This window comes from Lytechinus variegatus, chromosome 4 (genome assembly GCF_018143015.1).
Source record: "Lytechinus variegatus isolate NC3 chromosome 4, Lvar_3.0, whole genome shotgun sequence".
NCBI classification, from domain to species: Eukaryota; Metazoa; Echinodermata; class Echinoidea; order Temnopleuroida; family Toxopneustidae; genus Lytechinus; species Lytechinus variegatus.
The window spans coordinates 66,418,422-66,437,136 of NC_054743.1; the positions used below are offsets into that span (position 1 = coordinate 66,418,422).

Below are 18,715 nucleotides of genomic sequence, written 5' to 3' on the forward strand. Positions count from 1 at the left end.
TTTCTAAAAAAGTGACATCTAGCATTTAGAGCACCGTGACATCCAAATAAAAGTACAACATTGTTTTAGAGCAACGATCACTGCCCTGAGTGTCGATTTGCCTTGCCCTTTTTGATAAAATGAAATATTTATAAATCCATTGCAAAAGAATGTGTTTAATAAAACATCTGAAAGTGCTACAGAGAAACCATCAAACGTGGCAAAATAATGCTATTTAAACATATGAAAATTGTCATTTTTTCGATGTGCTTCATTTTTTTTGCAAAATTCTTGTAACAGTTTCATAACACTTGTTTTAAAGTAATAACAATTTTTCGAATAACAGATTAAAGGCTTTAAAGCTACTGAAATCCTTCAATTTAATTGGATGATAGTTACTTGTAGAATTATCATAGCAAGTCGTTATAAAACGGGACCCTGTATATGCACCCAGGCGCGCCGAATTCTTTTTGACACTCAAATCCATCTCGTCTTCTGAAAGATGGATGGACAGTCCTGACTCTTGTCTAAACTATTTGTTTTCATAAGTTAAGCCTCAATCAGGGAGTAAATAGCGACAGAGCAATTTTCTATATAAAAAATATGCCAAAAATTTACTAAAATTCTGAGCACTTTTGACAAAACACAGTTGACTATTATAATATTCGTGCTGGTTGAAGTATACTAGCAATACTAGGGAGGTTAGTTTGGCAAAAAAAGTTGCAAGCGCTTGCAAGGCAGTCTATACTACTAGTACTTGCAGGAGATCGTCGCCTTCCTATAGTCTCGCACCCTGCATTTAGATGTCATGTGGCGAGGGAGCAACCGAACGAGAAAGAAACTTTCGAATTTGAATAACATATAAAAGCCTTGATTTTAGAGCAGTTGACGACATGGAAATAGAATAATGCATTTGTCAATACACACGCGAACAGGGCCTATATCTATTTTTTCTCTTTGTGGTCGATTTTTTTTTCGGGGGGGGGGCTTTGGGGACTGAAGCCCCCCCTAAAATCGCGTCTGTATTGTTGTTGATTGATTTTTAATGACGTTCTCATTAAAAAAGAGAGAGAGAGAGAGAAATATCCGCCGCAAGATTATGTGGTGATAAAAATGACGAAAATTTTTACATGGGAAGGGGACTCGAGGCGGTATACAGATCAGTCACATCATGGACACATCAACACATTTTCCCGGTCGGCTATTCGAAGAGCTATTTTTGGGTACAAGTATGTGTCTTGTAAGGATCCCGGATTGAAATTTGAATACTATATGAGCATATTCTTCTCATTGGTATTATGAGCACAGGAAATACCAGAGGAAATTCAAAAATTAAGTGATCTTGATATTCGCACGTATATACACAATCAATCATTGCAAGCGCAACTTTAGCACAACCCATATTTTGTTTAAATCTTATATACCGATCTAAAAACTATTGAGTTTAACTGTTTGTACAGAATAACGAACATGATAGACAGTGGCGTAATTACGGGGGGGCATGGGGGGCATGTGCCCCCCCAATCGGCTGACAAAAAAAAAACGGAGAGAAGAAGAAAAAGAGGGAGAAAGGAAGAGAAACGTAGTGGGAAAGAAGACCTTACCGTTCACTATAATGTTATATTATATCATAATTATGTTATGTTATATTACATAAGAAACATTTTTTTCATAACTTTATAAGACATAATTTGCTCAGGGCCTATGTCTTCATTGTTCCTGGTGCTCGCATTTTCTGTATAATACCGAGAAATATAATCATGCTATACTAAAACCTCCCGTTTGCAAGTCAATATACACCAAACTGCCAAATACATTTCCTCGCACTTCGAGTTTAATATTATTGTTTTATGTACAATAGTATGCTTCTTTTTCATGACTACTTATAGTGATTGCCCCATTTTAAGGTCTTACTATAAAACATTTCCTGTCCGTGCTCACGTTCGCAGTAATGGATTGGTGAAATATGAATTCCTAGAATCAGTCCTTAAAATGTCCCTTTTTCTAATCTGAATATCAAAAATTTTCAGCTCGCGCTTCGCGCTCGCATCATTTGGTTAGTAAACTATGTATGGTCTTCGTGGATTTCTACGAACAAGCCTTAAAAAGCCCCTCTTCAGTTCTGAATTTCCTAAATTTTCAGCTCGCTCTTCGCGCTCGCAAGATTTGATTAGTGAGATGGGTATGTTAATCATAATGCTTTATGTGCATGTTTAGATGCAATCCTAACAAAATAAGCAAGCGCTTATTGACACTCGCATTAGATTACTACGGTGAGATGTGTATAATCTTAATGGATTCCTAGAATATAGTCCTTAAAATCTTTCTATTTGGAGGTCAATATTTACAAAAAATTCAGCTCGCGCTTCGCGCTCGCATTATTTAGCGAGACACGTACGTATCATAATAACAAAAGATTAATTACAATGTCCTTTTTTAGGTCTGAATACAAAAAATTTTAAGCTCGCGCTTCGCGTTCGCATTATTTGACCAGTGAGAGACATTTCCGTTTGATGGCACTGTCCTTAAAATGTCTCTAATAGGTCAGAATACCCAGCAACTGGGCGCGCTTCGCGCGCTCACTTAGTGACTCAAAATTTTTGCTGGTGCCCCCCCCCCCAATGCCATGACCCACGGTACGCCACTGATGATAGATGTAACATGAATTGAGCTCAAAGATCGAGAGAGCCAATTAAACAATGTTAGAAGCAAACGTTGAAAAAGAACAAATTCGTAATTATGAAAAAGATATTCATATATTTTCTTTACACCCATGTACATTTTATATTTCTGACAAAAATATTCTATTCTCATGCATAACCGGGGAGGGGAAAATGGGTCCGTTAGGACAAAAAAGTGTGGGAAAGGGGCTTTAGTGTACCTAAGCGGGGGGGGGCAGACTGCCCCCTGACGAGTAAAAACTGATCCCTGACGACCTAAGACAGTGGAGGGTGACTTTTTTTGCTTGCCAATTTTATTCTGCCCTTTACTTGCGGTTGAAGACCTTTTTTCCTCTTTTTTTTTGCTTGGCAAGTTTTTTTTGTGGGTGAATTTGCCCCCCAGGCCCCCTTGGAAAATCCTAGGTAGGTACTGGAAAGGGGAAGGCAATTTTGATAGTTTTCCCGCGTGGAGCCGCTGGAGCGCGAAGCAAAGTTTGTGTATGGAAAAGAAAAGTGTTTCGTTTAGGTTTTAATTATTTTTGGACAAAATAAAGATTTTTTTTTTTGGGGGGGGGGCGTCCACACCGTGTTTGTCTCTATTCTCCTGCGTGTATTATTTTCCATATATAGTGAGCGCGCCCTAGAATTCTGGTAGGTGTTGAACGCATAGGCGGCGGAAGCGGGGGGGACGTGTCCCCCCCTAAATTTGAGGAGGGGGGACGGTCCCCCCTAAATTTGTTGTTGATGACTTTTTTTTTTTTTTTTTGCTTGTCAATTTATTTTCGTACGTCCCCCTAAAATTTTTGGGAACTTTTTTTTTTGGTTCTCCAAAAATTTTTGGTTGTCCCCTCCTAAATTTTTTGGCTTCCGCCGCCAATGGTTGAACGTGGAAAAATGTAGCCAAACGACCTATATTTGTTAACTCTCCTTTTTTGCTTGTCAAAATTGAATTAAAAATAACTCATATCAATAGCAAACCCTCTCTTTTTTACTTGTCATTTTTTCGGGAAAAGAATAACCATGCAGCTATAGGCAAAGTCGTGATCAAAGTTTTACCAGCCCGCGGCGTGGCCTGGTCTGGCCCAGAACGTTATATGATTTCTTGCTCCTCATGCACCGGTCCAATATACTGTTACATAGCTGGCCAGGTGGGCCTGGCGCTGGTCTCTTGCTGATAGCGCCAATAGCCCGAAGTAGCACGCGCCATTCAAACGCGACTAAACATGAGGCTGGCTATACAGTCTTGACCTGAAAGCCGCGCTCCGGGGGGGGGGGGGGGGGGGGCTTTGCGGACAGTTAGTGCCCCTGCCTTTTTTAGTCAATATGTGCCCATTGAAAGAGTCTATAGGATTTTTTTTTATTTGGAATATCATTTAAACACATACAAATTTAAGTGAGCCAAATAAATGACCAGATATGTTTGACTCGATCCAAACCTGTTTTTTTTTATTCCTTCTTCCGCTTTTCAAAGTTGAGGCAAGACAAAATTACCATGCATTCTATATAAATTGGGGGTCATGCCTCCTAATACATTCCCCCAATCTGTACGCCAGATTAATGTAATTACTGGATCATTCATGATCTGTGGCGCATCCCCGGGGTGGGGGGGGTGGCACATAGTATATAATGGTATGTGCCGCGGAGGGGACCCCCATTTTTACACTCAAATTTCCGTTCCAAGGCATAACATTTTTGTCTTATTGAGAAAAAGAACAAAGAAATCCGCTCCAAACACTGCCAAAGCTTCGCATATTTTTGTTACGCCGTTCCGGTCGCATTTATCCGCTTATAATAATTTCTTCTTTCCCACTACGTTTCTCCCCTTTCTTCCTCTTTTCTCTTTTCTCCATTTTTTTCTTTTTTTTTTGGGGGGGGGGGCAGCCGATGAGGGGGGGGTGTAGTTTCGCCACCGTCTGATCTTACAATGGCTGGGGTTATAAATTGAGACTAATGTTTATGAAAACATTTGCGATCATGAAAAATAAGAAAAATCTAGGGACTGGGATATTATGACATGCATGCAGGGACATCAGGACTGTCTGTGCCATGCCCATGATTGATAAAATAGAAAAGTAATCAGATTTTGATGAAAATTTTAGCGTTTTGCTACGATTGGGTACCTATAGAGCACACATGACTAATACACAATACAGAACATAATAAATGCATAAATATCTAAAAGGATAGATATTTTCCTAAATTAGCACGGGGGAAATTGATGTAGGATTTTTTTTTTTAAAGGCCTAGGCGATTGCAGGCCAGATCCCCACACTTTGCACCCGGTACCAGCGTAGATTATATAGTAAAGGTAATTAGTGTCCATCCAATGGCAATGCGTCATTTCGGATTATGCTAATAAGCCAGCCCGACGTACGCTGGTCAAACGCGCGCTGTTCAAATGATCGATCGGTTTGTCATATATCCATTCGTACAGCTAAAGTTTACGCACCGTGATTTCGTCTCGACTATAAAATAGTTTCAAATTCAGACACCGATTTGCCACAATTATTGTTACTATAACGAGTCGCCAAATTTTTATTAGTGGATTGATTGTTGAATAATTTGATTACCGTAGTGTAACTGTGTTACCTGAACAAGTACAACTTACAAGTTCTACGACTACGCTCGGGATCGCGAGGCCGAGGCCCAGGTGTATCGTCTTGGCTCTAAGCCTCTAGACAATTTGTTTGTAAACAATGGAACAAGACCGTTCAGCCAAGGCCACCAGCACGTGGAGGCTCGGGAAATCAGGCGGGGCCGGGGGGTCGTCGTCTGACTGCAACTCCAGCGCCGGTTCATCAGGGAGTGAAGGCACTGATGGTGTTTTTGTTTTTGTCAATGGAAGAAGAGCTCAGTCGAAGCGGACGGGGAAGGTGTTTGGACAGCTCACAGGGATCAAGAGGAACTCTGATGTCTTTGAGGTAAGTCGGAGAGGGACTCAATAAAATTCTCAGGTCTGGACAGACCGATGATTATCCGATGAATTTTTTCTAGGCTAGGGCTAGATCGAGCTCTAAGTCTAACGTTAGGCCTGCACCTTTAAGTTTAATATTTTATTCCTAATTTCATTTAGGCCTATGTAGATCTAGTAGATTGGGCCTAGTTTGGACACTAGAACTAGTGAAAGGATGGACTTTTTATCTCACTCCCTCACTCTCTCTCTCTTACTCATTCTGATATGAAATTGAAAAGTGATAATTTCATCAGGATTTATAGAATGGCCATTTTATTGGAATCTGTATGAAATCCCTTTTTTGTAATTGTTACCATAAATGCATTTGTTTAAATTAATGTATACATGTACAAGATTAATTGCATTTTACCTATCAATTGATCATTTACCCCTTCCCTTGTTTTTAAGAGGTAATACTAGCAAAATGATATTGGTTGTGAGCTAGTATTTATACTTGAAAAACAAAACAAAAAAGTTTACATGTACATTTAAATTGATATTGTCAATTGAATATAGAATGATTCATTGCAATATTTAAAAAAATGAGGAGCCATATATTTTCTTTAAATCTAAAACAATTTTTTTTTTAGTATTAGAAGCTTCTAATCAGCTATGTGTGAAATTTGTCATGTCTGACAGAATTTTCTTAGAGATCATGTCCAACTCAGAAAAATGTTGATTGAAAAAAAATCAAACAAGCACAATAATGAAAGTGTCATCAAAATTGGATGTAAAATAAGAAAGTTATGACATTTCAAAGTTTCGCTTATTTTGAACAAAATAGTTATATGAACGAGCCAGGTACATCCAAATGAGAAATTTGATGATATCACTCACACACTATTTCTTTTGTTTTTTATTGTTTGTATTGTACAATATTTCAATTTTAATGAATTTGATGATTAGGACCCCCTTGCCTGAAGCACAAAATGTTAAAATAATGGAATTCCATGTGTTCAGAGAGGAATTTCATATTTCGTATGATAAAATACAAAAGAAAAAGTGAGTGAGTGATGTCATCAGTTCCCTCATTTGTATACTGACCGAGATGTGCATATAACTGTTTTGTGAAATGAAGCAAAACTTAAAAATGTCATAACTTTCTTATTTTACATACAATTTTGATGATGAATATTTCAGTGTTATGCTTGATGAAATTTTCTCTTTTTATTCAAATGAAGTTTTGTTGGGGTGGATTTGTCCTTTAATTCTTAATGTTATTTCTGTTTTCTATCACATGGATTGCGAGATGGTTTTCCTACATGTACCAAACAATAAAATTTATGATTTTTGCAGTTTGCCCCCAGTAATATTTTCGTTCTGTCAATATGATTATTATTTGGGACATGTCTGTTTCCATAACAACAATATCAAAGATCATTTCAAAATAATTGATTTGATTACTTCTGTAATCATTGCACCATGAATTATTACATTGTACATGATTTTAGTACCCCAAATGTAATTCAATTGAAATGTCCATTTTTCTTTGCCCCTACCTTTAATTATTTTAATTCATTAATTACCATGTTTGGATTGCTCATGAAATTTCCTTTCCGATGATATATAACTTTTGTAAACTAAACAACCCCAAAGAGAGCTGTCGCATAAAAGTCTAATTATGCGACTGGCAGTGGAATTGCCCACATAGGGAATATGTTTTACTCAGAATAGAATGTTGATAGTCAGAGAGATATGCCTGATCATCCAATTTTCTCTTATTTCAACAGATGAGAACTTCAGATGGAGCATCACTTAAGATGCCAGTCGGTGACCTAGACACAGATTCTTTAGGTGAGGAGTTTGGTGTGGATCTGGACAATCTCGAGGGGAATTTGCAACCTCTTCTCCATTCAACACCATACCTGAAGAAAAGAAGCAACTACCAACAGCGGAAGCGTGTGAAATCATCCAGGAATGCTTCCAAACCTGATAACAAGTATAAAGGTATGAACATCAAAATTGATATTAATTAAACTTCGAGCAGAACTAAATAAATTCATGTAACAAATCAATATTTTAAGTGTGATTAATTCTTTTTTTTTCAATGGGGTCATTTTAATTTAAAGGTATTGTTTAACTTTGTGAGCAGCCGATTTACAAAATTCTCAAACCAAGATGAAACATTTGTACAAGTGCATGTATTAGAACTAATAAACCCTGAAAACAACCGTTATTGAGAATGAAAAGCCAAAACTACAAGGCAAACCTTGATTTTGTAAATGGGCGTCTTATATAGACACAGTACACATAAGTGTATGGGATGAAATTAAGATGGTGTTTCCGGTCACTTTATATTTCAATTTTTGAAGCACTAAATAATCATTTCGAACGCAATTTTTTCTGGGCTTCATTTTTGGAACATATCACAGACACAGGTGACAAGTATGACCTTCTAGCTCAGATTTTTTTAAAAGTCAAACCAATGTTGACCAATCACTTTAAATCAGATTATTTCTAGTACTTACTGATGCCCCCCCCCCCCCCCCCCTTTCTCTCTCTTCATGCTCTTTGCTAAACTCAAAAGAGTCTTGGAGATTCTCGAAAGCTCAAAACCAGCTGCTGTGAGGCCTTACAGTAATTTGTTATTTCATGATTAGCAACATTTTGCCTACATATTTTAATCCTGTTTGCAAATTCATATAAAAACCCAAATCAACGTTTTGAAAAACGAAAAATTTTGTTTGATATTTCTAACATGTTATTTGAATAAGAATTAGCTGATAAAAAATGTGGGAAAGACAAAGGAATTTGCAACAGCAACATGTGTACATGTTAGTGCAATATCCACAAAACGTATTGAGATATCATTATCAGGAAATCTAAATTTCTCTTTTGTTCACTCCACACTTGAAAAAAGGCATTCAAAAGCATGTTATGAGTATGGTTTGATTACAACGGTTGTTGTCTATTCCTAGATCTGGCTTTGTATATTTGCTTGTGTTTGATAGAAAGTATTTAACAAAGAATTGTTAATATTATTCATTTATCTTTAAATTCAGGATGCATTCAAGTACCCATCTCCTTGATACGAAAGGCACCACCTGGCTATACCCTAGTCACAAGTAACCCTGCAAAAGTCGAGTCTTTTAAATCAGAACTGAGAGCAAACCCACACCATCATATTCCAGTTCTACCTGTGATGGTGCACGATGAACATTGGATGAAGGAAAACGGAGAGGATGCTGAATACTTCTTACTAGGTGGCTACAGCTTGTGGGAGGCAATCGTAGACCTGGCTGACAATGAAAGGTAACCACTTTAGTGTTTATCAGTGTTTATATGTAGAAATATTGTTGCCGACAGTAGGCCTATACTCCAAGAACATAAAGATAAAAGATTTGCATACACTGTGTGTGAAGCTTTACCTCTTTTGAAAGAGCTATGCTTAAAAAAGGCATAATTACCATGATTTCTCAATTTTAGGCTTCTCACTATAAATTTAATTTTACGTATACTCTTGTACATATTCAGATTTTTTCAGTACTCAACTCTAGCCAGACTAGGATGTTTTTTCCCCTTTTCTGGGGGGGGGGGGGGTAACACAAGCACCACACAAATTTGCTTAATGGTAGTGTGCGATATAATCTGCAAGGTTGTGGTTAACTCTTCAAAATAAAACAACAATTTATTTTAATGAATTTATTCTGCTAATTTGTGTATTAATCATGCTTTTTGTTTTAATTCACTAAAATAAATTTCTTATGTATTTCATTTTGTTATAAATTTGTTTTGTGCTTTATGCAATAAATGTCAGCATAATTATGCTAAAATCAATTTGTTTCAGTTAATGAAAGTTAGAATAATCATATCTTAATATAAGATGAGATAACTCATTGCATTTACTGTGTACACAAAATCAAGTTTTAGAGCGATTTTGGGTCTACATGCTACAAAATGATGAATAACATCAGAAATTTGGTCTCAAAAGATGCTTGAGTCTTGAAAGTATAAAGTCAGTGTATGCATTCTTTTTAAAGTTAAACCTTTTTTATCTCAATGAATATTGCACTAGGTTTGCTCACTACAACAGATGCATGGTCAACGTTCATGCTGGACTTAGTGAAGTTGAGGCTCTGGAAGTGGGTGCTACTTTTCAGCAACACCAAAGTCTGTTAAGAGATGAAGTTCCAGACCTTGAAGGAAAGGTGAAGATGTGTCGTAGGCTTTTATTCACATTGCACGACTTAGATGAAGATTTGGATGAACCACCGTCTACCGTCAAAGATGACTGGAGGAAGCAGGCTGCTGCTGCTCTTGGTTGCATGTCATCACCATCTGTTGATGTGAGTTATTTTTTTCATGTAGAGAAATTAATTGAAAAATGCAATGTAACAGTAATTAAAATAAAAACCTCTCAGTCTAAAGGTTATCATGTATTAAATGTCGCATAGTTTTTTTTTCTTAATATCATGTAGTTCATGTGACAAATGTGAGGCCGTAATACACAAAGGTGGTTTTGAAAACCCATGTTAGAGTCCATGGTTTATGTAGATTTCCTGTATAATTTACGCTTAATTTAGCACTATCGGGTGCTTGTATAAAAAAATCCAATAGTGATGCACGCTTCAAGTTGACGCCTGTTACCATGTTTACATATGCTATGTTATTCATGAGTCCACTGTTTGAAGAGTGGACTCATTATTCAAAACAGTAGACTCATGCATAAAATATAGCGTGGATAACCATGGCAACAGGAGTCAATTTGGCGCACTCTGGAAAAGTGCGCATCAGCATTGGAATTTTTTAATGGTAGAATAAGCGTAATTCATACAGGAAATCTGCATAAACCATGGACTCAACCGTGGGTTTTCAAAACCACCTTTGTGAATTTGGGTCTTTAAGTATGATTAGTAGACCTAAGTTACATACTTTGTTTACAAGCAAATTAAAACTATGATAATTTGAATATGTGAACAGATTGTCTTATTCTAATTATTGGTTTAGTTTTTAAAAATAATAACCAAAGAAGAAAATATCACAACTCACTAAAACAAAATTCCAGCCCTTACCAAACAAGTACATCTTCTTTTTTTAGAGGATATTTAATGCAGTAAATTGTGACATTAATAGAGTTTTCTGCTTCATTTTGGTTACAGGGAAGGAAGCCGCTGGAACCATTATTTCAGCTCGCTCTTTACAGCAGACGCTGTTACTCCAAGTTAACAAGGCTGTTTGCGATTCATTTGGAGAACACAGGGAAACCAATGAAGATATCTGTAAGTTCATGAGGCAATTAGATGATTTCACTTTGTCACTAGAGACTAAAATTTCTGAAAGTACAGTCTTTTATGTTGTAATTAGGAAACTTTTTTTACCTCGGTCAACCTTGGGGGTAATCTAAGGATTTTCTTGTTGATTCAATAATCTCTCGTGAATTCACAATTGATAACACTGTAACGGTTGAAACAGTATACATTATTTCTTTTCTTTGTATGTTTTTTGTCTGTTAGATATTCTTACAGCTGCAAGGAATGACGGAAAGTGAGCGTTTCAACCTCTTGTCGAGACTGGTGGCTGGAGAGCTGCAGCCGAAAGAAATAAAGGGGGAGGCCCTTAAGATAAAGCGTATGGCACTACTCCAGCGAACGATGAAGACACTTACTAAATCAAAAACCTGGGAAGAGTGTGTGGAGCGCTATCCAGTGCACACTCAAAACTCGGCACTAGAGCAGTTTCTTGGTAGGTTAAATGCAATGGTACTTACATGTATTCCATAAATAGTTGAAAAATTGTTAATGTTCAGGATCAGTGGCAAAAGTATAATTGGTAAAAGGTAAAATGAATGAAAGTGAGTACATGTAGGGATGCTCCGGGCTGGATATACTCATAAATCAATAGAGTAAAATTCACAGAACAAAATGCTGAAAATTTTGTCAAAATCGGATAACAAATAAAGTTATTGAATTTAAAAGATTTGCATTATTCTGGTGAAACCGTTCGAGGCATGTCTTCATTAATATACATTAGGTCTTAGTGTTAATGATATCCCCACTTATTCTTTTGTATTTTATTATATGAAATTAGGTTCATTCAAAATATTTCTACCAAGAACTAAAACAACAACTGATTAAGTGCATAAGTTATATCTTGCTGCAACTTTTTTCATCATAATGGAATACATCATTTACACATTTATATGAAAACAATTATGATTTCATGTAATAACATGAAAAAAGGAAAGTCAAGTGGGGATGTGAGATCAGCCTACTTATTGAATATTCATGAAGACATGTCGACTCTAGAACTGTTTTACCAGAAGATTGCAAATCTTTGATATTCAATAAGTTCGTTTTTTGTCATCCAATTTCGATCGAATTTTCAGCATTTTGCTCTGTGAATTTTACTCTTATATCTTCAGCCCGGAGTATCTCTTTAAATAAAGTCACATTGTTGATCCTTAATGTACTTAAACATATAAATGTCTGGCACTTTGTGGTATTCCATTGATGCTTGATGTGATTGCAGTGTCACATTATTATGTTTTTCTTGTGCTAAGGCCACAGTCATTCAACAGTTAGCTTGGGGTGGGAGGGACTGCGACATAAATGAGGTCATAATAAGCAGATGTTAGCTTTACTTGCTCCGACTTGAAAGAAGGTAGAACTTAATTTAATTTCATGTCACATGCTCATTTCTTGCACTGAGTCAGTATCAATGTATTTTTTTCAGGAAAGGACATGAGGAAGTCAATTCCACAAGAGTTTGTGAACTACATCAGAGAGGCGGAGGAGACTGTGGGAGGAGAGTATACAAGTTTGGAAGAACTACATACAAGTCCTGTAGTTCTTACTGTAATCGAAGCGGTGAGCAATTGTTTTTTAAATGATCTTGTCCAATAAACACGAAAATTCAGAACAAGTGTAAAGTGCTTCCTGGCTCGCAGTACAAGAATCATTGTCCTGGCCACACCCCCTCCAAAAAAAACACACCCTAAACATTGGAAAGGAATTCAGTATTGAACACTTTTTAAGGAATTAAATGATTTGAAACAAATTGATAATTTCAATGACAGTTATGGTGTCTATTCAGTTTTGATTGCAAGATGCATAAACAAAACAATTCTTTTGCAGCCAACCACATACTATTACCCCTCTCCCCTCCGGACTCATGAAATATTGTATTTTAATTTTTCTCTTATTTTGCTTTTTCCTATCATAGAAATCAACAAAGGGATTGAAACAGCATGTAAACAAAGTGAAAGGAGCAACTAGTCAGCTGGCAGCATTGACTGAAAACATAACAACTGCGGCTGAGTGGATATCACACATGAAAAGAAGTGGTTTTAGGATAGTTTCAGAATCAGTTGTTGTAAACGATTCAAATGGTAAATAAATCTGATATATTTTTAGAAATATGTTAATGCATACTCATTTTACATACATGTTTTTTTATGAAATCAAAACATTCTGTTGCAGTAATGAAGAATACTATGTCTCTTGTTAGTTATGGTGTATTTGGAATTCTATACTTATGATTATGGGGTTATTCCATTTGGATTCACCCAGTGGTTGCACCCGACCGTCTCAGAATTCGTTGTAAATTGGTATACATAAAATTCAACATGGCCCAAGCACAAAACAGAAAAAATTATTCAAATCGGTCCGTCGGTTCTCGCACTACAGCCCGCCCTTTTCTCCTTGTTTTGACAAAAATGGGCGTGACCTTCAACTTTCAATGGCCATTGCGTCATAACGTGTTGACCAATTTTCACGAAAGTGGTACCATTTAATAGGAAATTCAGAGAGGAATAAAAAACATATATGTATATATTCTTCTTAGTAAAGTGTTTATAAATACCCGGTACTTTTATCATCAAATTGTTGAGTATATGCTTATTTAAGGATCCCTAATATACATATATGATATATATTGCTGAACATAAAAATGCCTAAACAGATACCTATTCATGAGCATAAATGTTTAATGTTTCATTTGTGAACTGATGAGCTTAATTTCTTATCATGTGTTTGCATACTGTGACTTAAAGATTGGAAGAAATCATGTAACTGGTGAACACTTTACTAACATGAATATCAGTATGTGGGACTAGAGTGAAATTTCATGATATCTTTGGAAGAGTTTTTAAAGGTGAAGAAATAAAATATCACCATTGGTTTTAACATATTTTGTCAATATCATACAAATAATTAACATACACGAAAATCAAGTCAAAAAATTATTTGTCCGGGGTCAAATTCAAGGTCAAAGAATAGGTCAAGGGTCACGACCTTATAAATCGCTCCAATACATTATTTGATGCATGTTTTGGATTCCTCTCTGAATTTCCTATTAAATGGTACCACTTTCGTGAAAATTGGTCAACACGTTACGACACAATGGCCATTGAAAGTTGAAGGTCACGCCCATTTTTGTCAAAACAAGGAGAAAAGGGCGGGCTGTAGCACGAGAACCGATGGACCGATTTGACTATTTTTTTTGTTTTGTGCTTGGGCCATGGTGAATTTTATGTATACCAATTTACAACGAATTCCGAGAGGGTCGGGTGCAAAATTGCACTTTCATTGGGTGAATTGGCATGGAATGACCCTATGATAATTATGGAGTAATGAGAAATGCCTACTTGCACAATTTTTCTGTTCAAAGAATTCACAATAAATAATATTTGAAATAAGAGTATCCCATGTGAAACACTGCACTGTTTGATTTAAAAGCCAATGTGTTAATTTTGCATTTTGGCAAGGCCAAAGCTAAGGCCATGTCTGTGAATATTCCCAATTTTTTTTTTCTTGCAAGTTTCTTATACGTGTTGCAATTCAAGGCCTGCTTTTTTGGTCTTAACCGCATTGTCTGCATAATTGTACAAATTATACAAGTACTATTTCTTCCCATACAGCTCGGCATTTGATTGTTGGAGGACAACAGGATGTGCCTGGACTCCCAAAAGTTATACAGGAGAGTTCATGTTACAGAATACTCCTGGAGACTTACACCAAACCACAGGATGAAGTTGCATGTTTCGTCCAAAATACAGGTGAGTTACCACTCTAAAACGAAATATTGGTGCATTTCATTCATGCAATAGACCAAGTTGTCATAGAGGTCTGATATGAGATATATATATGTGTGTGTGTGTGTGTGTGAAGTTACACACGTACTACAGCTTTGGCAACTCTTTTATTTGGGGGCGTAGCTTAAATCAAGGTTCCCGAGAGCTATCTACCCTTTGGAAAAATTGTTGATGCTGAAAAAATGTCTCTGCCAGGAAACGAACCCGGGCCACCAGCTTTGAACGCCGGTGCCTTAACCACCCGGGGGGGCTGCTTCCATTCACGAGTGGATACCATGCGCGACCATGGGGTCTCGAAAAGCACCCTAAACACGTAATTTCCATATTCTGAAAATGCACCCCTTAACAAGTATTTGCGTGTGAAACCCTACCCTTAACAAGTATTGGAAACAAAACGATACTCTTGGCAAATATTTCCTGAAATGAACCCCTAAACAAGTACAGGAATGTTTTATAGTACGGGTCCTTCGGTCGTCGGCTTTACCTTATTTGGTTTAGTACGACCCCACCTTCTACACCTCGCGCAAATCGGACTCTAAACACGAAGTGTTGGAGCAAAAAGGACATCTTTTATAAAACATTTTAATTTTGTTTTATCATCCCCGCAAATTCGACCCTAAACACGTAATTTTCCTAGCGAAATAGATACCCTTTTTACATTATTTTTGTGTTTTTGACACCCTTATCACGTTACGTACGTAACGTGCCTTATCGTGAAAAGGACATCCTTTTAACGTGTTTTTTTGGTCACGCATGGTATCCACTCATCAATGTAAGTGCCCCCCCCCGGGCTTAACCACTAGACCACAAAGACGGGTTAGTGGCTAGGCGACCCTGATCCGATTGACCGTCAGATAGACAGATTTCGAAAAAGGAAATTATAACTGGTATGGGTGTCGAAAATCTGTCTGACGGTCAATCGGATCGGGGTCGCCCTAGCCACTAACCCGTCTCTGTGGTCTAGTGGTTAAGGCACTGGCGTTCAAAGCTGGGGGCCCGGGTTCAATACCCAGCAGAGACATTTTTTCGGCATCACCAATTTTTCCAAAGGGTAGATAGCTCTGGGGAACCTTGATTTAAGCTATGCCTACCATTGTTCTCTTCATCCATTTCTTTCACACTATATATATATATACAGTATATATATATTTATTTACTCTTGTAGAAAATTAATATATTCAGTAAATGGGCGCTGAAGCTTGTTTGTTTTAGATTTGTAAAAGAAAGCTGTTATCGCATTGTATTTTTCAAGACATTTTTCTTTGGAAAACAAATTCACAAATAGTTACACCAGGGTCCCGTAACACAAAGGTTAGCGATTGATCGTACGCTTGATTTTCACTACTGATTGTGCATTGTAGTCAATGGAATCAATCGTAGGAAAATGTGCTACGATCATTGCTAAGTTCTGTGTTACGGGCCCCAGATTATGAGTCTAAAACATTAGGGACAGTTTTATATCTCCATGTCAGACTAAAAACACAATTTTGGGTTAAATTTGCAAATACTTTTTTCAGCTTACATTATGTAGGTGCAATTTATTTGCTTTTATTGATTAAAACCAGTCAATATTATGCTATTTACAATTAGGAAAGTTATGGTATGCATGATAAATAATCGAATATTGATTAGAGATTGGGATACAACCAAATATATTGTAATTTGATTTTGATATCGCATTTCCAGTTATTTTGTTGAGAATACTACTAATTGGAAAATATAAAAATGATGCTTATTTTAAGATTTTTCATAAATTTAAAGAAAAATGTGAATCTAATAATCATGATTAATGAAAATGCATTTTCTTCATTGCTTTGCAGGTACTTTTGACGATGAAGCAAGATCAATGGAGAGAGTGTCGAGGAGGCTGTGTTGGTTCCTTGGAGACTCAAGTCGTGAAGAATCCCTTCCTTCAAGTTATAGTTCAGATGACTATGAATTTGTAGAGTAATTATAACTACCAGGTAGTCAGGGTTGAATTTTCGCTTGGCATGCATGCTCATTGTTTTAAAAGTTAACATGATTTTACAGACATTTGACCATTGATTCTTTAAACCATGAAAAACATAATTAGCCTCAAAATTAGTGTAGAATCCAAGGTTTTTGAAAAGCTTCTGTCCTTACTTTTGATAGTGGTCAATTTCATTTTCAGGCACCAGTCTTATGAAGAGACATCATAGCAACCAGTTTAGATGCTCAGGAATGCTATTTAGGGGACAATGACATGAATATCTTGTAGCATACACGTGAGATAAATTTATTTATATATTTCTATCTTGCAGCGTACCCATGAGATAAATTTATATTTTGTAGCATACCCATGAGATAAATTTATATCTTTTAGCATACCCATGAGATAAATTTATATCTTTTAGCATACCCTTGGGATAAATTTATATCTTTTAGCATACCCTTGGGATAAATTTATATCTTGTAGCATTCCTTGAGATAAATTTATATCTTGTAGCATACCCATGAAATAAATTTACATCTTGTCGCGTACCCATGAGATAAATTTATATCTTGTAGCATACCTTGAGATAAATTTATATCTTGTAGCATACCCTTGAGATAAATTTATATCTTGTAGCGTACCCATGAGATAAATTTATATCTTGTAGCGTACCCATGAAATAAATTTATATCTTTTAGCATACACATGGGGTAAATTTATATCTTGTAGCATACCCATGAGATAAATTTATATCTTATAGCATACCCATGAGATAAATTTATATCTTGTAGTATACCTTGAGATAAATTTATATCTTGTAGCATACCCATGAGATAACTTTATATCTTGTAGCATACCAATGGGATAAATTTATATCTTGAAGCGTACCCATGAGATAAATGTATATGTTGTAGCATACCCATGAGATAAATTTATATCTTGTAGCGTACCCATGAGATAAATTTATATCTTGTAGCGTACCCAGGAGATAAATTTATATCTTGTAGCGTACCCATGAGATAAATTTATATCTTGTAGCGTACCCATGAGATAAATTTATATCTTGTAGCATACCCATGAGATAAATTTATATCTTGTAGCGTACCCAGGAGATGAATTTATATCTTGTAGCATACCTTGAGATAAATTTATATCTTGTAGCATACCCATGAGATAAATTTATATCTTGTAGCATACCAATGGGATAAATTTATATCTTGTAGCATACCCATGAGATAAATTTATATCTTGTAGTGTACCCATGAGATAAATTTATAACTTCTAGCGTACCCATGAGATGAATTTATATGTTGTAGCATACCCATGAGATAAATTTATATCTTGTAGCATACCCATGAGATAAATTTATATCTTGCAGCGTACCCATGAGATAAATTGATATCTTCCAGCGTACCCATGAGATAAATTTATATCTTGTAGCGTACCCATGAGATAAATTTATATCTTGTAGCATACACATGGGATAAATTTATATCTTGTAGCATATCCATGAGATAAATTTATATCTTGTAGCATACCAATGAGATAAATTTATATCTTGTAGCATACCAATGAGATAAATTTATATCTTGCAGCGCACCAATGAGATAAATTTATATCTTTTAGCATACACATGGGGTAAATTTATGTCTTGTAGTATACCCATGAGATAAATTTATATCTTGTAGTATACCTTGAGATAAATTTATATCTTGTAGCATACCCATGAGATAAATTTATATCTTGTAGCATACCAATGGGATAAATTTATATCTTGAAGCGTACCCATGAGATAAATTTATATGTTGTAGCATACCCATGAGATAAATTTATATCTTGTAGCGTACCCATGAGATAAATTTATATCTTGTAGCGTACCCAGGAGATAAATTTATATCTTGTAGCATACCCATGAGATAAATTTATATCTTGTAGTGTACCCATGAGATAAATTTATAACTTCTAGCGTACCCATGAGATAAATTTATATCTTGTAGCATACCTTGAGATAAATTTATATCTTGTAGCATACCCATGAGATAAATTTATATCTTGTAGTGTACCCATGAGATAAATTTATAACTTCTAGCGTACCCATGAGATAAATTTATATCTTGTAGCATACCCATGAGATAGAT

At 36.1% G+C, this 18,715-nt stretch overlaps 1 protein-coding gene across 1 annotated transcript; it reads left to right on the plus strand.

The window, feature by feature from the left end:
* Window positions 1-4,961: 4,961 nt before the first annotated feature.
* On the plus strand, window positions 4,962-16,924 carry LOC121412395. Its single transcript, XM_041605208.1, has 10 exons — window positions 4,962-5,560; window positions 7,323-7,539; window positions 8,595-8,844; window positions 9,608-9,878; window positions 10,692-10,811; window positions 11,046-11,274; window positions 12,265-12,398; window positions 12,754-12,919; window positions 14,450-14,587; window positions 16,444-16,924. Exons 1-10 carry the CDS (start codon window positions 5,336-5,338, stop codon window positions 16,572-16,574), a joined length of 1,881 nt encoding a protein of 626 aa, XP_041461142.1. The 5' UTR covers window positions 4,962-5,335; the 3' UTR covers window positions 16,575-16,924.
* The last annotated feature ends 1,791 nt before the right edge of the window (window positions 16,925-18,715 follow it).

Excerpts from the sequence above, each read along its gene's own strand:
- LOC121412395 (XM_041605208.1), top strand. The coding sequence starts at position 5,336 with ATGGAACAAGACCGTTCAGCCAAGGCCACCAGCACGTGGAGGCTCGGG. Across the intron at positions 10,812-11,045 it reads GGAAACCAATGAAGATATCT|ATATTCTTACAGCTGCAAGG; the intron begins GTAAGTTCATGA and ends TTTGTCTGTTAG. Across the intron at positions 12,920-14,449 it reads TGTTGTAAACGATTCAAATG|CTCGGCATTTGATTGTTGGA; the intron begins GTAAATAAATCT and ends CTTCCCATACAG.